Genomic DNA, 25,198 nt, shown 5'->3' with positions numbered 1-25,198 from the left:
GTTTGCGGGGACCAAAATAAATATTAAGAGATAGTTGATCACGTGCACAGTTCCTTGCTTGTCTGGCCGGACTTCAGCTTCAATCCTGACCCAAGATCAGAACACAAACTCGCAAGTACGTATTTGTTGGTTGAGTAACAGCCTGTGTGTTTAGTTTTCTGTGTTTGAGGTTTCATATTAAAATTTAAATGGGTGCGTTTATAATACCCTTTCTACATGTACGTGTGTTAGGGTCCACAATCCGAAAAATCAACTTTTAAATATCGATTCCTCAACCGTTGTGGAATGTTCATTGTAGTATCCCATTGCTAGATGCACCATGAAACTGGATCGAGATACGATTCAGGAATAATTGTGACCCAGTCTGGGAAAACCGGTCACGTATCGAGAAACACAGATTTAAGTATTTAATGTGTTGTAGCTCGCCAATGGTTGAAGCTATGTGTACCAAATTTTCTCACACATTTTACACCAATTCCAGAGCCTCCCATCATCCACTGTGCAAGGAGCCAACAACTAAGTTTCCCGCCATTTTAGATAGTTTACGGGGGACCGGAAGGAGGGCAAGAGGCTGTTCAAAAAATTAAAAAGGAAGGCATAGGGATGAATTAGGCAAGTTATGGGCCATTCTAGTCTCAAAACTGGCTAAAATGAAAGGAAATTCACAGCAGAGGTATTTATTTAACACCATGGAGCTATACAGCCACATACAGCCATCCCCAGGCTGACCAGAACTCCATTAAGGCCCCACACCGCACGTACAGATTGCCACTGGGCTTGGGAAAAGCAGCCAGCAAAACCAGACCACTCAAGTCTAACTGATTTTGATTGTGAAATTAGGTAGTTTATTCATGTAGCTTTGTGTTCATGGTGAAAAATCCAATCTGCTGACATGGGCGATAAGACCGGTTTTCCCAGACTGGGTCATAATTATCGTTTTTACTTTTTAGTATCTCACAAGACGCAAAATTAAATTTCGTGCTTCACACACTGAAAGGACCGGCTACTAGCCAGATCATATCCAGAGTTGTTGTAGTTAAAAAGTACACACGGTAATAAGCAAATGATTTGCTGGGTGCCCGGCACAGGGTTGCTTTGAAAAGCAGACAAAGAAATACGAATTTTTGATTTCAAGGTGCACTACCACCCAAGGCAAGAGAAGTCAACTCTTCCTGATAGTGTTTCGATACGGTTGGATGCCTAGTCTGTCTATGCTGTTAATCTGAGTACAGTGGCGTAGCTAGACTTTCAGTGACGGTGGGGCTCAAGTAGGGCACCCTTCTCAACTGCCCATGCAATTATTAATGCATACCATCTCACTGTGGACTCTTCATACATTTGCATATAAAGCTTGTTAAAGTGCATGGTTGTACCTAACTAGCTAGCTAACTACTGCTATTTCTGTATCTCATACAACCTAACGCTATTGCACGATAAACATGCAATTATACCTGATTTCACAACTCTTAAGGATTCAATCTTGAACTAATCATCGATTGCTAACAACTATTATTATATGTACCATGTCAGCTCTGCACCATATATAGGCGATCTTACCCATAGTGGGCATTAAAAAGAATATGCACGTGTCCAATCATTTTGTTGAGAATTCATTGTTGATGCAAACTCCAATCACCAGCAACTTTCATTTGTATTATCAGCTGACTATCGACAGTCTTTGTATTAGTGGGCACCAAAAAGAACTTGCTTCATCATGTAGACAATCTTTACATCTTCTATCAACAATGCCTCGCTCAACACCCTAGTATAGTATAGCATAGTAGGGGCCATAAAGGAGTAGGCGTGGACCATGAAATAAAACCACCCAAAAAATAGCCTCAATTTTCCCTGACGACGATGAGGCAGTATTGGTTGGGTAAAACTAAGCCCAAACAAGCTTTCAGATCGACCCGAAACGCTTTCAACAAGTTGCTATGGAATTTTAAAAATAATTTATTTAGCGGAATTTTCTACTGACCGACTGCCTCATGCCTTCAGACAAGTGTTACGTACACGCGTAATACTATTTATATTGTACGCACGCGTAATGCTGTATAGTTATGTATGCATGCGTAACATATTTATCAGAGTTGTTATTGGTTACGGTTTGAGAGTCGTTGCTACGTGTCGAAGCTCCGAAGGAGCCTAGCGTTTCGGAGGTCTTCCCATCGTTCAGTGCTGGTTCTCTGTCATGCCGTAACAGAATTGGGGGCTTGTTTGGGAGAACAGAGAGAAACAGATGAAGAAGACGAACGAGGAGACAAACGAGGAGACGCTTCAGAGACTTCAGAAGTCTAAGCGACACTTTTCCCGTCTTTTTTCTAAGAAGACTGACTTGGTTCCCTGGTGCCGGTTCGAGGCACCAGAAAAGGTGATAGTATTATCACGTTTACTCAATACTTTTCTCCTGTTGTATCTATAGCTAATTGTCGGGCGTGCCCTTGTATTGAATACTTCCTGCTGCGTGCCCGGCCGACACTGCTGTAAAGACTGAGGTAAAGACTTGTAATTGGTACAGTATCTACAGTACAGTGGTGAGTCTGTTGTAATGTCATTTGATATTGAAGAATTTATCACCCACCCTTCGAAAAGGGAACTAGACTCGTTACTAAAGTCTCAATTAAAGCAGGTAGTCCAGCGGCTGGGAATATCAGTAGAAAATGAAGAGAAAGCAAAGAAAGCTGAAATGAAGCGCTGTTTGTTAGACTATTTTGTAGAGGAGGATTTACTTTCTGAGGAAGAGCTAAACAGTGTGGGAGCGAATCACAATTAGAGATGAAATGACTTGAACTAGAGCACCAAGCGAGACAGCAGGAGAAAGATAGAGAATGTCAGCTAAGGATGAAGGAATTAGAGCTTAAGGAGAAAGAAATTGCTGCTAAGAATGAATTAGACTTGAAAGAAAGGGAGTTAGCTATTCAGAAAGAACTGGATTTTAAAGAGAAAGAACTGCAAATGCAACTGAAGATAAAAGAACTTGAGCTAAAAGCTAAAATGACACCAGTATCCAAAGAACCTACAGCTGGTTCAACCAATGAAAACTTTGATTTTACCTGCCACGTAAAGTTGGTCCCGCCTTTTCAGGAACATGAAGTGGACAAATTTTTCCTACATTTTGAGAAAGTTGCTACAAATCTGCATTGGCCATCAGAGGTACAAGCCATGTTGTTACAAAGCGTTTTAATCGGGAAGGCCCGTGAAGTGTATTCTGCCCTATCCGTGGAGCAAGGTACTGATTATAATTTAGTCAATAGGGAAATTCTGCGAGCCTATGAATTAGTGCCTGAGGCGTATCGTCAGAGGTTTCGAGATGCCAAGTGTCAGGATAGTCAGACCTACATGGAGTTTGCACGTGAGAAAGAAACCCTGTTTAATAAGTGGTGTGCCTCCCAGCAAGTGGGAAATAACTTTGACAAGCTTAAGCAACTAATCTTACTGGAGGAATTTAAGAAATGTGTAACTACTCCTATTAAAACTTACCTGGAAGAGCAGAAGGTTACTGATCTGCAGAGAGCTGCTAGTTTAGCTGATGATTATAAACTTACCCATAAGTCCTCAACCACTGTTCCAGAATCCAAAACTGTGAAGATTGGCAGTAATGTGGATTCCACCCATCCACAGCATAGAGATATACATGGCCAACAGTCTGGACCTACGTGTGCTTATTGCAAGAAACGAGGTCACCTGATGTCTGAATGTTGGATACGTCAGAAGAAAGAACAGAAAACTCCTACCTTGAAAGGTACAATACCAATTAGCTCTGTTTTCTCATCCAAGGCACCAAGCAGCTATCAACCTTTTATTTCCAGTGGATATCTGTCAATTCAGGAGAATAGCCCACCCGTACCCATCACGATTCTTCGTGATACTGGGGCATCACAGTCACTGTTAGCTGAAGGAGTAGCTCCTTTCTCCGATGAAACTGCAACAGGTGACAATGTTTTAATCAGTGGTGTGGAGCTGGGATTTGCAAGTGTGCCTTTACATAAGGTTTTCCTGAAGTCAGATTTAATTTCTGGGTATGTAACTGTTGGTATACGCCCAGACCTTCCTGTGAAAGGTGTGAGTTTGCTCTTGGGTAACGACTTGGCTGGTAATAAAGTAATGGTTAATCCACATGTATCCAGCCTACCAAATGTACTTAGTGATACTGAGATGCAGGATATCCCTGGCCTATATCCTGCTTGTGCTGTAACACGTGCTATGGCAAAGAAGCACTTAACAACCTCTCAAGACATTCACTTGAATAGCAATGCTAAGAATGATGTGCAGAGCCTACCAAGTAGCTCATCTATAAGAGATGGTGACCTTGAACTAGTTGACACCTTTATGACTCACCTGGATGAATTGTCAGAAGACACTGTTGTGGGGGGAACTCAAGGAACCCCAGCTCAACTGGAGATGTCAATGAATGGTAACACCCCTCTCACGGAGCAGTTGATGAGGGCACAAGAAGCTGATCCAGAGCTGGAACCACTGTTTCACAGTGCATTGGATGCAACTGAAGCGAATAAAGTTCCCAGTTGTTTTTATAAGAAACAAGGTATACTGATGAGGAAATGGAGACCTTGTACAGCTCCCAGTGATGAAGAGTGGCAGGTTAGCCACCAAATTGTTGTGCCTCAATGTTTTCGAAATGATGTGCTGAGTTTAGCTCATAGTTCACCTTTAGCTGGACACCTCGGTGTCAACAAAACCTATCGAAAGGTATTGTCACATTTTTATTGGCCCGGATTAAAAGGGGATGTTGTGAAGTATTGCAAATCTTGTCATACATGTCAAGTGGTTGGAAAGCCAAACCAGAGGCCTAACCCAGCTCCTTTGAAGCCTGTTCCTGCTATTGAGGAGCCGTTTAGTAGGGTAATAGTGGATTTTGTGGGACCACTCCCTAAGACAAGATCAGGTAACCAATACCTGTTGACAATTATGTGTGTAAATACAAGGTTCCCGGAGGCTATACCTGTGCGGAATATTAAGGCTCCCACCATTGTGAAGGTGCTTATCAAGTTTTTCACCTTTGTTGGCTTACCAAGACATGTTCAAACCGATCAGGGGACTAATTTCATGTCTGGAATTTTTCAACAAGTTATGCACCAATTGGGCATTGTTCAATGCAAGTCATCTGCTTACCATCCACAATCTCAGGGTGCTATTGAACGTTTCCATCAAACGCTGAAGACAATGATGCGAACATACTGTTTAGATTTTGACAAGAATTGGGACGAAGAGGTTCATCTTTTGTTATTTGCTGTCAGAGAGTCGATCCAAGACAGTCTTGGTTTCAGCCCTTTTGAGCTAGTTTTTGGCCATTCAGTACGTGGTCCTTTAAAGATGCTTAAGGAGGCTTGGATGTCGAATGAAGAACCTTCTGTCAATTTGTTGCAACTTTTAGACAACGTTTAATGCAAGCGTGCGAGCTGGCTAGACAAAACCTACAAAAAACGCAGTCACGAGTGAAGGTGTGGTATGACAAGAGATCTAGAGAACGTAGTTTTAAAGCTAGTGATAAAGTGTTGGTGTTGGTTCCTTTATCAGGCCATCCACTCCAAGCTCGATACAATGGTTCCTATATAGTAGAGCGCAAAGTGGGTCCAGTTGATTATGTAGTTGTGACTCCTGATCACAGAAAAGGGCGACAGCTTTGTCACATTAACATGTTGAAGGAATATCATGAAAGGAATGGTGACAATGTAGAAGCTTGTGCTGTTGTGGTTACATGTAAAGAACCTAAGCCAGAGGTTGAAGAAGCTGATGTAGAGTCTGGTTGTTTACGTGACACTGGAGTGAGACTCAACAGTTCAGCTGTGTTAGCTAATTTGAAGAGCAAGCTTGGCCATTTGTCAGCTAATAAAGCTACTGAATTGGAATTCCTGATATTGAATAATACCCTATTATTTCCTGACACTCCTACACAGACCAGTGTGCTATGCCATGATGTTGATGTTGGTGATGCTAGCCCTGTTAAGCAACACGCATATAGGGTGAACCCTCAAAAGAGGAAAGTTTTTCAGGAGGAAGTGAAATACATGTTAGATGCTGGACTGGTTGAACCAAGCCACAGTGCTTGGAGCTCACCTTGCCTTTTAGTGCCAAAGCCAGATGGTACTTTCAGATTTTGCACAGACTTTAGGAAAGTCAATTCCGTTACTAAGCCTGATTCCTATCCCCTGCCACGAATTGAAGACTGCATTGATCGAGTTGGAAATTCTAAGTATGTCAGTAAATTCGACCTCTTAAAGGGTTATTGGCAAGTTCCCTTGACAGAGAAGGCAAAGGAAATCTCTGCTTTTGTTACTCCTGATGGTCTTTTCCAGTATAGAGTCATGCCTTTTGGGATGCGTAACGCACCTGCTACATTTCAACGGCTCATCAATGGGGTGATTGCTGATGTTCCTGGATGTGAAGCGTATATAGATGATGTTATCATTTATAGTGATACGTGGAGTGCTCACCTAAATCAGATCCATAAATTCTTTGACAGCCTTAGAGCTGCTAATCTCACAGTAAACCTTTCTAAGAGTGAGTTTGGTCATGCTCAGATCCAATTCCTTGGCCACATTGTTGGAGGAGGAGAGGTAAAACCCATCACTGCTAAAGTGGAAGTTATTAACAACTTCCCAGTGCCAAGTAACAAGAGAGAACTAATGCGATTTCTTGGAATGAGTGGATACTACAGGCGATTCTGTAAGAATTTTTCAACAATTGTGGAGCCTCTCACAGCTTTACTTCGTAAAGACAAGAAGTTCCAATGGCAAGACATATGCCAGGTAGCTTTTGAAAAGGTAAAAGTTATGCTAATGTATAAACCAGTGCTGTATGCACCAAACTTTGAAAAGCCATTCAAATTGGCTATAGATGCCAGCGATGTTGGGGCAGGAGCTGTGCTACTTCAGGAGAATGACTTAGGAGTTGAACATCCCATTTGCTATTTCTCTAAGAAGTTTGAGAAGGGTCAAAAGAATTATTGTACAAGTGAAAAAGAGCTACTAGCATTAGTACTAGCCTTGCAACATTTTGAAATATATGTGTCTGCTGGACAATATCCTTTAACCGTTTATACCGATCATAACCCATTGGTTTTTCTCCACCGCTTAAAAAACAAAAATCAAAGGCTACTGCGGTGGAGCATTCAGCTGCAGCAATATAACTTGGATATTAAACATATTAGAGGCCAGGATAACATTATAGCAGATGCTTTATCTCGGGCTGGTATTGACAGTATTAATTGATTTACAGCAGTTAGCTAACTATTATGTTCAAAATGTAATTTTAATTTACCCCCTTTTTGTTGTATCTTAGCTTACTAAAAGTTTTCTTTTGAAGGAGAGGTGTGTTATGTACACGCGTAATACTATTTATATTGTACACATGCGTAATGCTGTATAGTTATGTACGCATGCGTAACATATATTTATCAGAGTTGTTATTGGTTACGGTTTGAGAGTCGTTGCTACGTGTCGAAGCTCCGAAGGAGCCTAGCGTTTCGGAGGTCTTCCCGTCGTTCAGTGCTGGTTTTCTGTCGTGCCATAACACAAGCATAACTCCATAACGGCTAAGGCTACGGGCTTGATTTTTTCACTGTTCGACGTCCCTTTGGCCCGACTGATGCCTTTTGGCATACCACAGTACATACAATGCATTCTTCATGGATTTACCAGTGTCTATTTTGAGTGCAGAGGTGCTTTTCTAACAGATCTTGATTCGTACTGCTGTGGAACAGGTTGAACATAGCAGACAACAAAGCGTAATGGATACTACACTTTTCAGATGATAATTAAGGTGTGCGGCACCGTTTCTTTCAGTATGCATGGATTGCAGAGGTGCTTTTTGAACGGTTCTTGATCCGAAATGCTGTGTAACGGGTTGAACATAGCCGACAACGAAGTGTAATGGATACTTCACTTTTCAGATGATAATTGATATAGCTGGGGCACGCAGTGCCATTTCAGATGCAGTATGCATGGGTTCACCAGTCATAATAATTATTTACAAAAAAAGTTAACAAACAAGTACACAGAAAAATTTGGAATTTCAACTAGAGTAGGGACCATAGCACATCAATAAAAAGTACTGAAACAAGTTGGAGTAGTGCACGATATTAAATCACAATAAAGCAATAAGAAGTGTTATATCCCTATAGTGCATTTCCATTAGTATCTTGAGCACAGTAGGGATATACTGTAACACTTCTTATTGTTTTACTGTGATTTAATATCGTGCACTACTCCAACTCATTTCAGTACTTTTTATCGATGTGCTATGGTCCCTACTCTAGTTGAAAATTCTAAATTTTTCTGTGTACTTGTGTAATATAATCACGATGCATAATCTCACTTGACTTCACCTCCAACTCACATTTAAACTTATGATTATGTGATACCAGGCATTAAATGGAATTTTGTTATGCAGTGTGTGATTATGTGTTATTTATGGCAAATTTTTAACGAAGACAAAGGAATTTCCAATATATATCGTTATCTCGGTCATTTCTGTGGTTAAAAGCTACAGGGGTAGTATTATGAGAAATCGTTGCATCAGATCACATGAGTTACAAGATTTACCAACAATAGGGCCTGGAAAGCTGACGGTGGGGCACAGGCCCAGTGTGCCCCAGTGTATCTACGCCACTGACTGAGCATCTGGGTGACGAGCATCAAAAATTTCTGTAACATTAAAGAGACAGCTAAATTGTTCAAATTTGACTTCACTTCTCGTGCTCCATAGCAGCTTCAAATCTTTACTACAGTGTAGATTACCTTACATCACAATATCCCAAAACAAACCAAAAAAGCACAAAATCTTTCATTTTCAATTCGAGCTGGGTGGAGCTCCTGGTGAGCTGCTGTTAATAGTACTGTATCATATAAAATGACAGAAACACCAACTACTACTACTTTTCATTCAAATGAATTGACACACATGTACAGTATGTACAGAAATACAATGACAATACAAGCATAAGCCTAAGTACAGCCAATGTTCAAAGATGTTAAGATGTTTACGGTCCCCAAGATAGCAGCTTTCTGGAGGCTATTAAACAAGTTCTCATTGTAATTTGGGATTTGCTTGACAAGCTAAATTGTTTTCAGTGCGAAATGATTTATCCGGGTTACGGTTATCCCATAATGTCTTCAGTCTCTTCCGATAGCCTCTGCCATCAGCTCTTGCCTCGTAGTAGCACAACATCAGCTCGACATTCTCCAGACGGGACCAGGGGCGCCTCCCGCGAACTGGTTTTGTAACAGAACGAGCATCGCTCGGCAGTTCAGCAGACAAGCTCCCGCTAGAATGGGGTACAGAAACAGCGTCGTCGTTAGTTCCTGACATCGGACGATAGGCTGGTTCACAATCTAGGCGGGCATTAATTGGAGAGAAAGTCGAGAAACCGTTGTAACAAAGGCCTACGATCAAAAGACCGATGAGTGGTAACATATAAGTTGGAATCATCCAAAATCAACGAGATAGAAAGCAAAATTCACAAAGTAGAAGCCAAGCCAAAAAAATCACACCACTCTCAGTCACGTGACTACTACTACTACTACTACTACTACTACTACTACTACTACTACTACTACTACTACTACTACTACTACTACTACTACTACTACTACTACTACTACTACTACTACTACTACTACTACTACTACTACTACTACTACTACTACTACTACTACTACTACTACTACTACTACTACTACTACTACTACTACTACTACTACTACTACTACTACTACTACTACTACTACTACTACTACTTTTCATTAAAAGAATTACATGTACACACAATTGTACAGACAAAGAACAGAATCATGTACAAGTACATAAGATAATGTTCATTAAATCACATTTGTACACCGTAAGACATGAACAGTTCCAATTATGGCTGCCTTTTGAATGGTACAAAATAAATTGTTAGAAAAGTCTGGGATACGACAAAGGTGAGTAATACAGTTAGAAGATACAACACCTGTACATCCAACCACCGCAGGGATAATTATCACCGGCATTCTGTACATCAAGTGGTAATCATGTGCCAATGATTGATACTTCTGTAACTTTTCTTGCTCCTTAGAGGGTACATTTACATCAGCTGGACAAGAAACTTCAATGAAGTAGATCTTCTTAAGGTCATAGTCAAATAAAACAATATCTGGGCGATTACTCAGGTGGTGACTGGCAGACTGTAAGCTAAAATCCCACAGGATCTTCACTGCCAATGATTCAACCACAGCAGGAGCCTATGAGTGAACCAACATGAGGAACCAGGTAAAAATCCATGCAGCCTCATCAAATGCCAATGCACCACTCCAGCTACTAAGTTATGACGATATAAATAAGCAGTGGCAGCCAATGATGGACAAGCTGTCAACAAATGAACAACAGATTCTTCATGCTCTCCACACAATCTACACATTATAGAAGGAATGCTCATCTTCATAATCTTAACCTGAAGAACTCTGGTGGTGATGGCCTGATTCTGAATGGCAAGTATTGTAGATTCCGACTCTGAGTGAACATGGCTTTTCAGCCAGCACACACTTCTAGTCTTGTCAATTGAATTCTTGTTTAAAAGTGCATAATACTGACCATGAAGAGGTTTGTCGATGATAGAGGACATTAGCCGGCTAAACTGACAGTCACGAATCAAAGACTTCAGTGAAGAGAACAAGATGTTTTGGAAGTTTGATGTAACAGATAGAGATGCACAGTATTCCCTGGCCCTGAACAACACAGAACTCCGCCTTGGCAAATCACTGTCAATCTCACAGCACAATAAGACCAGAGGGTCAGAAGAAACAGAGAGATGATGAGCAAGTGAGACTAACTTTCTGTTATACAAGTTCTCAATGTTCACCAACCCAACACCTCCAGCAGAGCGAGGCAAATAAATACACTCAATAGCACTACGAGGATGATGATTGTTAGTGGCTGATAGGATCCTCCTTGTGCTAACATCAAATTGCTGGATCTCTTTCTTGGTCCAGGGAACAATTCCAAAGCCAAAGGACAAGAGTGGAACACAAAATGAGTTTGTAGCTCTTGTCTTATGAGGTCCACTGAGCAATGAGCTCCATACTAGCTTCAATCGATGATTATATAAATCAGTAAGCATCTCCTTACTCTTGACACAATCTAGTCCATCAGATTCATAAAAACCCAGGTACTTGTATGACTCACCAACACCCAATACACGTATAGAGCAAGCATATGATAGGGGAACATCATCAGATGAAACCACCTTTCCCCTCACTACAAAGGACTTTGCACACTTGTCAAGCCCAAAGGTGAAACAAACATCATTGGAAAACATATAAACAGTGTGAAGTAGCCTTTCAAGCTGGATATCCGATTTTGCAAACAATTTAATGTCATCCATGTACAACAAATGATTTACTTTTCTCGTAGTGGTGGCCTGATACCCACTCAAGGAATCCAACAGCATACTCAATGGTGTAAGAGTAAGACAAAACAGTAGAGGACTAAGTGTGTCTCCCTGGAAAATACCGCGCTTAATAGAGACTGCTGCCAGCATCACTGGGTCACAAGTAGGCATCTGAAGGTACAAAGTAGTACTCCATAGTGAGAGCAATTGTTCAATACACTGTACTATGGTGGTGTCAAATCGAAATAATTTTAAACAACAAACAATCCAGTTATGGGGTACAGAATCATAGGCCTTTTTATATTCAAGCCATGCAACAGAAAGTGATCGATTCTTAGACTTGACCTGCTTCCAAATATGACTATTCAACAACAAATGATCTGTGCATCCAAGCTCTCTTCTAGCACACCCCTTTTGTGCTGGATGTAAAACATTATTAACAAGCAGTGCCTTAGCACTACTTCATTAATACATCCTGTCCACAGCTTGTACAAAATTTTCAGACAGGTTATTGGCCGAAAATTCTTTGGCTGTTCTGTATCAGAAGCTTTGGGAATTAAAATAGTTTTGCCCTTCGGAAACCATGATGGTATAAGAGACCCATCCTTCAACATGTTGTTAAAATGGGAGACAATCACTGACCTCAAAGCTGTGAATCGTTTAATCCAAAAGCCCTGAACGCCATCAGGACCTGGAGCAGCCCAGTTGCGTAACCTAGACACACAACCATTAAAACAAGCCCCATCAATGACAGACTGCTCCACAATAAATGACTTATCTGCAATCTTGCCCTCAAGGTCACTGAGCCAAGAGGTATCCAAGTCTGCTTTTGCTGGATTCTCAAAAATGTTTTTCCAGAAAGATTCCAAGGCAGCCAAATCAGGAGATGGGTGAACTTCATCATTACCCCTCAACAACTCAGAATAAAATCTCTTTTCATTCTGGCGAAACAATTTGTTTTGCCATTGTCTCAATAATCTTGACTTATACTTCCTTAACCTGGCTGCATAACTTGAAATTTTCTGTTTAAGAGTTTCAATTACTACAGAAAAATCTGACAATGACATTATACAATGTTTAGAATGTAATTGTCTTAACTTATGCATAAATTTTTTACTACCACTAGGAGGGAAACCTCCAGCCACCAAAAGAGACAAATCTCCTCTTAAAATTGATATAGTGTTCTCCAAACGTGACTTCCGTGAATTGTGTGATCGTCGAGCTGAGGATCCCGATAACAGCATATTCACAGTGGCAGCAGCAGCATATAGAAGATGCACGCACTGTTGCAATGATGGATTAAAATGTTCCAAAACTTTTTCAAGAGAGTCATTTACACTGGTGACAAGATCCAAAACTGGTTTGTTGATGGTAACTCTAGGGAGACTAGGGGCTAGTAACCCCTGGGCAGAAGCCTCAAAAAACTTGTGTCCAAACATTGTGAGACATTATCCTCAGGAAAATGCACCACACACACAGCAGATATATCCTCAGACTTTGGACAATTAACCTTCTCAGGGGAATCCGGTAAACTTGATTCAGGATAGACCTTCTCAGGAGAATCTGGTAAACTTGATTCAGAACAGACAGCTGGCTTAGGATCCACTACATCAGGCTTAGTTGGCTGGGAAGCCACCACATGTGTGATATCCACTGACAATCTGGTACAAGAAGTTGCGATATTAGATAACTCATGTTCAGAGAGCATGTGAGACGATTGAATGTTTCTAGCGTGACAGCAAAGAGTATTCACACTTAGCGACGTTTTAGATGAATTTCTAGTATCCCAAATAGCCTTTAGTCGATTCCGGTAACCTACTCCATCACACTTGGCGAGATTGAAGCAGTGCATCAGTTCGATGTTCTCAGCATAGGACCACTTGCGACGACCATGAGTTGTGTCTGACGGTAGGCATTCAGCTCCCGACAACCCAGCATCGATGCGCTCACCAGGAAAACTTGCAGAGGACTCGTTGCTGGCTTCCACGGACGCACAGCGATGGGAGACTTCAGTATCCGGGTGGGCATTAATTCGGACTACAGGTGTAAGTTCACTACTTGCACTCGGTGACCGGACAATTCTTGAGCTACAAAGTTTCATAGTTTCACAGGAACGGCTAAGCACATCCAAAAGGAGCTTGGGGGAAGGACTACTACTACTACTACTACTACTACTACTACTACTACTACTACTACTACTACTACTACTACTACTACTACTACTACTACTACTACTACTACTACTACTACTACTACTACTACTACTACTACTACTACTACTACTACTACTACTACTACTACTACTTTTTCATTAAACAATAATGACACACATGTACAATAGTACAGAATAATATTGGTAATACAGGCATACGCTTAAGTATAACCAAAGTTAATAGATGTTAAGATATTAACAGTCCCAAGAATAGCTGCCTTTTGGAGGTTATTAAACAATGTTTCGTTATATTCAGGTATTCGCTTCAAATGAGTTTGTTGGTTAGCTGATACCACACCAGAATGGCCAATCACAACAGGAACAAGATCAACAGGTTGACCATAACACTCGGAAATCTCTCGGACAAGGGTTTGATACTTATTCAATTTTTCTTGCTCCTTAGTTAGTACATTGATATCTGCAGGGCAAGCAACTTCAAAGAAAATTATTCGCTCTTCCTTCTTTAAAAACAACACAATGTCAGGCCGATTGGATGAAACATGGACATCAGTGTACAAACCAAAATCCCATAAAACCTTTGCAACCTCATTTTCAACCACTGGCAAAGGTTGGTGATCATACCAGCACTTGGCAGATATTGGCAATTTGAAAGACTTACTGAGGTGCAAGTGAAGCACCCTGCCCACCATGTTATGCCTGCGAAGGTAACTAGTTGGTGCCAGTACAGGACAGCCAGAAAGTATATGCTGGATTGTCTCTTCCTGTTCCTGACACAAGCGACACGAGATTGACTGAATCGGAGTGTGCATTATCTTTGCCTGGTAAACCCTAGTGCACAACACCTGATCCTGCACGGCAAAAATACTACTTTCAGACTCGCCGTGGAGCGAACATTGCATCCACTTGAAACTTCTCACAGCATCAATAGTTAAGGATTGTATGAAGGTAAAAAATTTACCATGTAATGGCTTGTCACATAGTACACTCTGAAGCTTCTTCCTCTGAGCAGCTATCACAGCAGTTTTCAATTGTCCAACCTCATAACTTAAAACATCAGTCAACAACAGAGAAGATACAACATCATCAGCCTTAGACAACAATGACTTACGTGGCGGGAACTGCATCATCAATTCACAACAGGCCTGCACTAAGTCATCCCTTGATGACTGCAGGAGATGGGACAACAAGATTAGACGCCGATGGTAAAGGTGTTCAATGTTTAGCAACCCTCTTCCACCTAACTTACGAGGCAAATATAATCTTTCAATAGCTGATCGTGGATGATGGCTTTTAGCAGCAGTAAGTGTCTTACGAACAGTAATATCGAACTGGGCAATCTCTGCCTTGATCCAATCCACAATACCAAAACCATAGGATAGTAAAGGAATACAAAAACTGTTAGTTGCCTTGACTTTAAACTGACCACAAAGCAGAGACCCCCACACTAGTTTCAAACGCTTGTGCAGTTCAGCAGTTATAATTGACTTATTGCAAGCATGATCAATACCTCCTGCCTCAGGAAACCCCAAATATCGATACGTTTGACCATAATCAAGCTCATTAATTTCACTTCCTAAAGTTGGTACAGGTCCCGTCAAAATTAATTTGCCCCTCCTTGCAGACAGCTTGGCACATTTCTGATAACCAAACTGCATGCCAATGTCATCAGAAAACTTCTTAACATGGTCCACAAGAGTCCGTAAACCGTTATCATCCTGAGCAAACAACTTGATGTCATCCATATACATTAGATGTGTCAAATTCACAGTTGAAGAAATCTTATATCCCTTCAAATTATCTAACAAGTAACTGAGCGGATTCAATGCCAAACAAAACAACAATGGACTCAGAGTATCACCCTGAAAAATACCACACTTGATAGATACTTCTGATAATTGAGTAGTGACACTATTATGTACCCTCAAATATAATGTGGTCCTCCACAGCGGTACCAATCTCTCTAAACAACCCACCAGTACAGATGGAAACTGAAACAATTGGAGGCACTCCAGGAGCCAGTTGTGAGGAATAGAGTCGTAAGCTTTTCTATAGTCTATCCAAGCAACTGCCATAGATCTATTTTTACTCCTCACCTGTCGCCATACACTATTAGTCAGTAAGAGATGATCAATACAACCATACTGACCCCTGGAGCACCCCTTCTGAGCAGGATGAATAAGTTTGTGGTGCTCACAATGTTGAGATACTAGGGAAGTGAGACAGCCAGTCCATAACTTGTAAATGATGTTAAGACAAGTAATTGGTCGATAATTCTGTGGGCTAGATAAATCATTGCTCTTGGGGATAAGTAAAGTTCTCCCAACAGGAAACCACACAGGTAGATCCACATCTCCCATAAGAAAATTGTGGAAATAGTCACACAGAAAGTCATGAACAGAGGACAACCGTTTCCACCAGAACCCTTGAATGCCATCAGGGCCTGGGGATACCCAGTTCTTTAGTCTGCGAATAGCAGCAGTTAGTAAATCTGAAGTTATAGCTGGTACAATATCATTTGAAGTAATCTCCTGTGCAAACTTGTCCTTCAATTGAGATAACCATGAACTGTTCAAATTAGCTGAGGAATCATGCTCAAATATACTTCTCCAAAAAGCTACCAGTTCAGACTGGTCAGGAGCTCCAGTGCTATCAAATTTAGAATCAGTCCGGAGATTACGATAAAACAACTTTTGGTTTCTTCTAAAAGTCTTGTTCTGTCAAAACCGAAGTAATCTAGTTTGATATCTCCGTACTCTAGCTGCTAAACAAGTTATCCGCTGTTTCAAAGTCTCCACTGCTATTAAAAACGAAGGAGTATCCACAATATGGTAAAGTCTAAACAAAGAAGATTTCAGATGTCGTAATCGAGCTGTCAATGAGGGTGATTGATGGATAGCCAGCAATTGTGATAGATGACCCCTCAATTTTTGTATTTGTGATTCCAATCGAACTTTCCAAGCACCCCTGTCATTTCGTCTCCCTCCTTCATCAAAACTCTGACCAGATAGTCTTACAACTGCCAATGATGCTGCATAAACTAAACAGTTACATTGAGAAAATGATAAATGTTCACTCTGAATACATTCATTCACACACTTATTTACCAAGCATAACCACTTCTGTACTACTTTGGTTTGAGTCAACTTCGGTAATGCCTGTCGAACAGTTAAGTTCACAGTTCCCACCTCAGACAGACAAATACATATCTGATTAAATGCTATCCTCAAATCTTCAGAGGTAGCAAAATCAATCACACAATGCCGTACCAAGCTCAACAAAGCCTCAAACTCACTTGAATTGTCTAATACTTCATACGGTGGAGTAACATTGATGGATGCACGCCCCTCTGGTGGTGGGGCTTTAGATAGCGAGTCAGGAGTACATTCCACAAGTAATGGATCATCAATTGAAGGGGATGGGTCAGTTTTTGTTGACATACAATGTCGTTGTATATCGTGTAACTCGTGTTCAGACAGTAACTTCGAGTTAATGATGGCACGTGCCTGACAAGCCAAGTTATTAGTAGTACGAAACGATTTGTCCGGATTTCGAGTATCCCAAAAACTCTTTAATCTCTTCTGATAACCTCTGCCAGCAGCTCTAGCCTCGTAGTAGCATCGCATCAACTCCATGTTCTCCAGGCGGGACCATGGATGCTTTCCACGAACTGTACTTGTCACAGAACGGGTGTCGTTCAACAGTCCAGTAGAAGAGCTCCCGGTAGGTAGGGGTAACGAAACGGCGTCGTCGTCTGTTCCTGACATCGGACGATAAGCTGATTCACTATCCAGACGGGCATTAATTGGAGAACTAGTCGAAGAAACATCGTAGCGGAGAGCAACCGCTACAAGACCGACAAGTGTAAGCCACAGATAAAGTTTAATCATTGAAAATCACTGAGATAACAAGCCAAAAACAGAAAGCCAAAGCGAGCCTAACAATCACACCACTTTCGGTCACATGCTACTACTACTACTACTACTACTACTACTACTACTACTACCACTACCACTACCACTACCACTACCACTACCACTACCACTACCACTACCACTACCACTACCACTACCACTACCACTACCACTACCACTACCACTACCACTACCACTACCACTACTACTACTACTACCAAACATTTTGGACCGTCATTTATCATCATTCTAAGCAAAATTAGGTGACCAGTGTGGCATCAGAACTACACTGGAAAGGACTTTGGCACCATTAAGAGAATCCTGTGGAATGATGCATGAAAATTTTGACACTACTCACCCAGATGGTGAGAAGTCTCAGATCCTTTCCAGACTAACAGCATAAATAGACTATACATCCAACCTTATCACATCACTATGAGGAAGAGTTGGTTTTTCTTATCCTGGCTGGTAGGGCAGCTTGAATTTGAAAATTTGTGTTTCGTTTTAAAGAAAGCAACCCTGTGCTAGGAACCAAGTGAATCATTTGCTTGTTACTGTGCATACTTTTTAATTACAGCTAAGTAGCAAGTTTTATCTGGTCCTTTGTGTGGAGCATGAAATTTTAAAATAAATTTTGCACCTCACAAGATACTAAAATCAATATTTCTGTGAAGACAACCATTGTGCCTCCGGATCCCACAGTGGTAGGGGGATTGATTCGTAAAAGTTGATTTTTCGGATTGCAGACCCTATGTATGTATGCTTGTTTGTTTATTCCTATGTCTGTCCATACCCACACTTGAATGACAAAGAAGCTTTAGGCCACTCCAATTGGTATACTGGTTTCTGGTCCTGTTCACTCTGAAAGGGATATGTGGGCAGGCGAATCTTGTCATTATGTCATTTATATTGCTAAAATCACTAAATTAAAACTACTGGATACAGCTACATGACTAAAGCGCAATACTGTACATGCACTGGCATGACTTATCAAATGATTTGTGCAAGTGTTTATCAAAATCAAGGGTGTCAGAGTAGGTATGACCAGTGAAGCCAGAGCCTTGCCGCTTTTTGACTGAAATTAAAAAAGAACTTTCAAGACGAAGTGAATATCCTTACTGTGCTACACTCAATGCACAGTAGGGATATTCACTTCTTATTTATACTTGCTTGTGAGGTTTTTTGCAAGCTCATGACTACTAAATAGCCTGCTTTTCACAAAACCAGTCACAATATTTTAAAAGAGTTAATTACAGCACTATTATACTAGATTATAACTCATACAATAACAACTGATCAGTGGGTGTGGCTCTACACAAGCCTGCAGACAATAATGGATGTGGATTCGTGCATATGTACAGACTGAGAATGGGTGTGGCTACCATATGTCTACAAACAGTAATTTACATAAGTGGGCATGGCTTATGAAAGAAGCAGGGCTATGCTATGACGTGTTACTACATGTCCACATTGTTACACTAATTAATTTAGTACGTGCGGTCAGACCCCGATAATCTGTAAAGCGGGACCTGTATGACCCTACTTGGTTTTAACATTGTTACTAAACTATATTTATTGACTTACACATTGCTAGTTTGCCACGAGTTGCTCTCACTGATCGATAGCAACTACCAACTTTGAAAACCAGCGAGCCACGTGCGTTCAAATAGTTTGGTGCAATGATCACGTGTATTCGAATAGTTTGATGCAATATACACAGGTAGATGGAAGCCCTACTTTAGTTTATTAACACTCAGCGGTAGAACCTTGACTGATGGCCATGGTAAAGAAGAATAAAAGGTAAGACAATAGCGCAAGCATTGTATGTTTATCAATATACCAAAGGTTTTTTCTTAAGTGAATTAGAAACGTTTCTGTAAAATAATTAGGGCTATAGCTGTAGCCAGTTTTCCGGTACACTTGACTGAAGGTGTCAGGCAGGCAGGCAAGCAGGCAATAGAAAATTCCGTTGAATAATTAAAAAAAAATTTCTGTAGCAACTTGACGGAAACGTTTTGGGTCGATCTAAAGACACTTTTGGGCTTGATTTTACCCAACCAATACTGTCATGGTGTTGTGAGGAAAAATCGAGGCAGGTTTTTGGGTTATATTATATCACTGGCCACGCCCACACCTTCAATGTCCCTACTATACAGTACTATCATACTGTATGATGCATGTAAAACGTTCTTTTAGCCATCAATTGGTGTTTACCTATGCACGATTGCAGTATAGTGGACACGCCCATTTGTAATTAATTGATCACGTTATTCAATACTGCTGCTATGCACTTTCCAAATGCTTTCAAAAGGATTAGAAAGATGTAACTTAAGAAGGATGTGCATAACTACAAGAAAACCTGTAACTTGAAAGCTAACACTAAAGCTTCGAATGTTCAAACATTTTATTAGCAAATGTTCAAAGGTAAATTTCAATATTCATCCCAGCCCTACTGGAGATATATAGTAGTGGACATTTAATCCCTATACCCATGACTGAATTAGGGATTAGCTAAATGTCAACTATTTTATCTGTATGTGTAGGCGACCTCTCTTGTTTCACTACTTTTATGGCTATGATCCCAATCAGACTGAAATTTCTTCTACTTGTTTGTTTACTTTTTTATAATATAATTATGGCTAATGAACCAACACATACAGCATAATATTTTTAGGCATGCCATTTAATTAATTTCGTGTCTGAATGCACCCCAACTACTAAAAAATGAAGTACCATTACGCTTCGCTTTCAGCTATGTTCAGCCTGTTACACAGCATTAAAAATGAAGAACATTACGTGAAGGACCTCGGCAATTGATCCACTCACATCAGAAAACTCAGACAATTCTCATTACGTAGGGAAGCCATCACACTGCACAACCGCAAATTGACACATTTTGCTATCAGCAAAGATAATGGGACACAGGTAAGTTCATGAAGCATGCACTGTACATACTGCAGTATGCCAAAAGGCACCAGTCAGGCTGAAGTGATGTCTAACAGTGAAAAAACCAGGCCCATAGCCTTAGCAGTTGATTATCAAATGGTACAGTAGTACCGTTTAAGTAGGGATTGCCCCAAAAATTTTGCACGCTGCCCAAAATTCTGCCTTTGAAAATCATCCTAGAGGCATTCTACATGATGACAATCACCTATACGGAATAGTACTAGTCCACATAATACAGAACAAAACACAGGTGGCCAGATATAGAATTTTTTTTTTTTAAATTGCCAAAACTCAAATGTTAGTCTCACTGCACTGACCACAGTCACAAGGCTAGAAGCCAAACAAAGCAGCGCACAGCCACCATTTTATGCCACAATAACAAACTCACCAGTGGGATCTGCCTTGTGGGTTCCGATGAGTGTAGGCCCTCTGCACCTTTTCTTTTACCTTCAATCAGGCTACTTGTCTTCTTCATCCAATGGAACCATATCAAGGCATTAATTTTCCATGTCAACACTTTCTTTCAGCAGCATATTTAGACACCACAGAATTATTTCAGAGCTGGATTTTAGCAGCTCCAAGCGCTGCTGAAATCCAGCTCTGAATTATCTTCAGTCCCAACGCTACTATAAGAGGTATACTAGCTAGTAGATATTTGCAATTTCACGATTGGGATCCTGTTCATGATAGGTTTGCAACCACACCCATCAAATAAAGATCTAGATGGACTAATAGCGATAGAGTACGGATACCACACCTCTTAACAATCTATTATTTACTTAACAGTAAACAAGATGACCTCACCCCTTATTGGTCTAGCTAGCTGCACGCCCCTTGGCTGACTTGAGATACTCTAATACAACAGTCACTCTACTATAACAGTCATGTGTGATATTCTAATAGACCAATTCTAATACAACAGTCACAAGTTACATTGTAGCTAGCTGTGCTACAACAAAAATTAAACAAACTAGTATTTAAAAAAAATTAAAAATGAAGTAGGGATCTATGCAGTGAAAAGTAGTGAAACAAGAGATAAATGATGGTATTACAGCATGGCTCAGTGGGAAAGTCCCTACTTTGGCACATTAGCTATAACAATTATTTTGTTCAATGCCAAAGTAATATGCCAATGTAGAGACTTTCCCACCAAGCTATGCTGTAATACCATCATTCATCTCTTTTCACTACTTTTTCAGGGCCGCCCAGAAAAATTAAGGGGCCCAGGGCAAAGAGTTTAAAGTGGGGCCCCAGGGGCAAGGAGGGTTCCACTCTGAATGCACAACTTCAGCCTAGCTGTAAGTCGAACGCCAAAAAAAACAAAGGAAAAACATCATTGCATGCTTACAATGACAGTAGCTGCCCTCACCAACTATATCCTTATTGATAAGCTTGTTACACTGCTCCTCTGAAGAATACTGTGACTGCTCTATTAGAGTATCAAGATCTGACTGCTCTATTAGAGTATCAAGATCTGACTGCTCTATTAGGGTATATTGATCTTTTAATTCAAGGGCCATGGGTCCCTTTCAGGTTGGGGCCCGGGGCAAAATGCCCCAGTTGCCCCCCCTCTGTGGGCGGCCCTGCTTTTTATTGCATAGATTCCTACTTCCATTTTTAATTAATAATTTTAAAAAAAATACTAGTATTGTACTAGTATTGTATAGTTTGTAAGTTATAGCAGTTTACAGGTATTGTAGGCATTAAATTATAAAATGTGATATATAGCAAGTTTCAGTATAACTGATGGTGTGTATGTTACATTTGAGTGATGGTAATGCTGTTATCTGCTTATTATAGGATGGCATCAGGAGGTGATGGACAGGGCTCACAAACTGTTATTTATTTCACATGGATGTATGAATGTTTGTGTGTTGAGCGTGATGATGGGTCAGGGCAAGACTATCAGACAAGGAGACACTTTACATCTATTCTAATGCAATACGGAGAAGTAGTCAACTGGCTTTCCAGGTGCATTAACACAAAGTGTACCAATCCTTCTGATAAAATAGTCATTGGAATTGCTCCAGGTGCCTGCATGGTGACTGAGTCAGATATTAACTATTTAAACAGTGGTGATGATCATGTCACTGTCATTCCCAACTTGTTTGAACAACATCAAGAGGTGCTGCAAGTGGTAGGAAATGTAGCTGGCAAAGTTGTGTGCATTTTGGATGATGTTTGGACTACAGGACGTGCACTGAGATCTTGTCATCAGCTGGTTACAGAGCAAGGAGCTAAAAATGTTTGCCTACTTTCCATTGGAGAAACAGATAGATATCACATGATACCATACTATGGATCCTACAGTGGTAATAGAGATACAGAAACCATAATTTATTTGAAGATGGGTACAGTTCGTGATAAACAAAGAAAGACCCTTTTTCTGAGCAGAGTGTACAACTGGGTTAAAAGCTGCATTGAAGTTGTACAGAGTGTACATCCTACTGATGAGATAGTACTTGGAATTGCCCCAGGTCATGCACCCAATTCTGTTAGTTTTATGACTGATGCTGATTTAAATCTCTTTAAGTTACAAGAAAATGGTATCACAATCATTCCCAATCTACTCCAACGATATTTAAAGGTGGAGAAGCAAGCAACCAGTAAAAAAAAGCGTTCTCCAGTAACTCACCTAAATTCGATCAAAGTGGTAGGAAACGTAGCTGGCAAAGTTGTGTGCATTTTGGATGATGTTTGGACCTCGGGATCTACACTAAGTGCTTGTTGTCAATTGGTTGCAGAACAGGGAGCTGTAAAAGTCTACCCACTTTCCATTGGAGAGACAGTACAAAAATAATAATGTTGAATAATTGTTTTATGGAAGAGAACATTAGTATAGGTATAGGTTATACGGATTCCATGGTGATATTGCTGTAAGATGCTTTTTTGTTAACTTTAATACGATTACAACCACTTGCAATTAACCATATATCTCTCCAGCTTAAATGGTGTAAAACAATTTAGAGATTATTATATTGTTTGCAACCACAAAACCGATAATACTGCTAAATAAAAAGATCAATCACACCATGTAAATCAATTGATAACTCAGTGAATTAATTATCTATTATACTAGTGTTGTACACACTCTGGCTTTCAGCAATAATCATGCAAAGTTGCATGTCATAGATGATTGATACAGTAGTTCACTTATTTCTGTTGTAAATTTGTCAAAAAAAATTTACTCAGTATGTTTTTACACAACTAGCTATGTGGCTGTGACTTAAGCTATAAGCCATATATTCACTATGTCGCTTACTTTTTTTTTTTTTTTTGCTATGGCTACTAAGTTTCATCTAAGACATGCATGTCAAGCATCAAAAATTTAATCTTACCACTGTAGCTACCGTTGCTGCAAATGATTATAAAGCAGTTAAGTAAAAATAATCCAAAAGATTTTTTTCATAAAAAAACTTTACCATGAAAATGTTTTGTATGAAATTACAGTATATACTTTGTTCCACCCACATACATATAATACAAGCCTTTGACAGCTTCATAAATATAATTGCATAACTAAACACACCATACATTATTGTGCTATCAAGTGGGAGTGATGCATTATGCTGTAAATGTGAATGTGGAAGTTTATGAAAACAAGTAAAACAGATATGTTTGTTGTACTTGCAAGAAGTTATGTCAGTTTATCCATCAATCAAAAGAATTATTTGTCCAGAGGTTACGAACTATTATTCAAACAATTGTAAACTTCATATGCAATTAAACTCACTAGGTAGACCTGTGTACCAGCTCATCAACCAAATACAATTTAGTAGGTGATGATTTTCATACCAAGTGTGTTATAGTCTATTAGAGTATTGGTATATACCTGGCTTATTATTATTATACAGCTGTACTATATCTTTCATTTTTTCAAAGCACATGTACAAGCATATGCTTAGCTGACCAATCAATGAATGCTGTGATGGTTTTAAACATACATGTACAATAAAATCAATATGCATAAATAACAAGAATATTTTTCATGCAGTTTAGCTTGTGAATCATATAGCTATTGTCTCCAAGAAAACAAATCTTGTTATTTCTGAATATCAAGAAATGTTGCAATTGCTTATCTATTATACAATCCAACTGTACTGCATGGTAGTTTGAACAATCATCTCCACAATGATTAGAGCTGTCAGACTGCATGTTTTGTCCACATAGCTAGCTATAGGGCTTGGGGGAAAAATACCTTGTTAACACCAGATGACTTATAATTTACACTAGCAGTATACAAAAACGTAGTGAATTCCACTACTACAATCAGTACTCACTATACTTTTACATAGTGAGTGACCGTCACTAAGACTTTTTGTGGTGATGTTTGTAATCACTATAATATGAGCCATGGAAATAGGAAGGGTCCTTAGGGCTACTTAAAAAATTCCAATTATTCAGTAATTGAATTATATACTATGATGGGTGTTCTATCTAATTGCTATAATTTTAATATTTATGTCATGTGTAAAGGCTGTGAACAGCACTAATGTAAAATTTGTACAGTGTGCATTGATTAGAATGCCACAATTATTCAAAATATGTAATTATACACCCCTGTAATTAAAAATACAATGATGTTTTTAGCAAAACTCTTAATGGATAGAACACGAGTAATGACGTATTTCATAATAGTGAAAATTTTACACTTTTCAAATAATCAGGGATATTGTAAATTTCCACTTTTCACCCTAAGGTTCCTTTCTATTGTCCATGGCTCATATTGATCTCAAATCTGCAGGACTTAATCCACTGAACTTGTATTAAGCTATGTGACCCATA

General features: G+C 39.9%; 3 protein-coding genes across 3 annotated transcripts; 2 read left to right on the top strand and 1 right to left on the bottom strand.

Moving 5' to 3' along the window:
• The first annotated feature begins 35 nt into the window (after positions 1-35).
• On the top strand, positions 36-23,328 carry LOC136241366 (uncharacterized). Its single transcript, XM_066032561.1, has 2 exons — positions 36-115; positions 22,214-23,328. Exon 2 carries the CDS (start codon positions 22,215-22,217, stop codon positions 23,211-23,213), a length of 999 nt encoding a protein of 332 aa, XP_065888633.1. The 5' UTR covers positions 36-115; position 22,214; the 3' UTR covers positions 23,214-23,328.
• On the top strand, positions 2,549-5,403 carry LOC136239841 (uncharacterized). The gene is made up of 2 exons (XM_066030593.1): positions 2,549-2,750; positions 2,795-5,403. Exons 1-2 carry the CDS (start codon positions 2,549-2,551, stop codon positions 5,401-5,403), a joined length of 2,811 nt encoding a protein of 936 aa, XP_065886665.1.
• Positions 9,046-13,484, bottom strand: LOC136239840 (uncharacterized). The gene is made up of 5 exons (XM_066030592.1): positions 12,861-13,484; positions 11,856-12,786; positions 10,304-11,802; positions 9,974-10,238; positions 9,046-9,401 (listed from the first exon to the last, which is right to left on the bottom strand). The coding sequence occupies exons 1-5, from the start codon at positions 13,482-13,484 to the stop codon at positions 9,046-9,048; spliced, it is 3,675 nt and encodes a 1,224-aa protein (XP_065886664.1).
• Positions 23,329-25,198: the final 1,870 nt, after the last annotated feature.

Source organism: Dysidea avara, chromosome 12 (assembly GCF_963678975.1).
Source record: "Dysidea avara chromosome 12, odDysAvar1.4, whole genome shotgun sequence".
NCBI lineage: Eukaryota > Metazoa > Porifera > Demospongiae > Dictyoceratida > Dysideidae > Dysidea > Dysidea avara.
Note: the sequence above shows the minus strand (reverse complement) of the source record. Positions and strands in the feature narration are given on the sequence as shown.

What these genes read in the sequence shown, in the direction of transcription:
- LOC136239841 (XM_066030593.1), top strand. Translation starts at nt 2,549, where the DNA reads ATGTCATTTGATATTGAAGAATTTATCACCCACCCTTCGAAAAGGGAA. An exon ending in TTCTGAGGAAGAGCTAAACA is followed by an intron (nt 2,751 to 2,794) that starts GTGTGGGAGCGA and finishes GACTTGAACTAG; the next exon opens with AGCACCAAGCGAGACAGCAG.
- LOC136239840 (XM_066030592.1), bottom strand. Translation starts at nt 13,484, where the DNA reads ATGAAACTTTGTAGCTCAAGAATTGTCCGGTCACCGAGTGCAAGTAGT. An exon ending in AGTCTGAGGATATATCTGCT is followed by an intron (nt 12,787 to 12,860) that starts GTGTGTGTGGTG and finishes GCTTCTGCCCAG; the next exon opens with GGGTTACTAGCCCCTAGTCT. An exon ending in ATAACTTAGTAGCTGGAGTG is followed by an intron (nt 10,239 to 10,303) that starts GTGCATTGGCAT and finishes GTTCACTCATAG; the next exon opens with GCTCCTGCTGTGGTTGAATC.
- LOC136241366 (XM_066032561.1), top strand. Translation starts at nt 22,215, where the DNA reads ATGGCATCAGGAGGTGATGGACAGGGCTCACAAACTGTTATTTATTTC.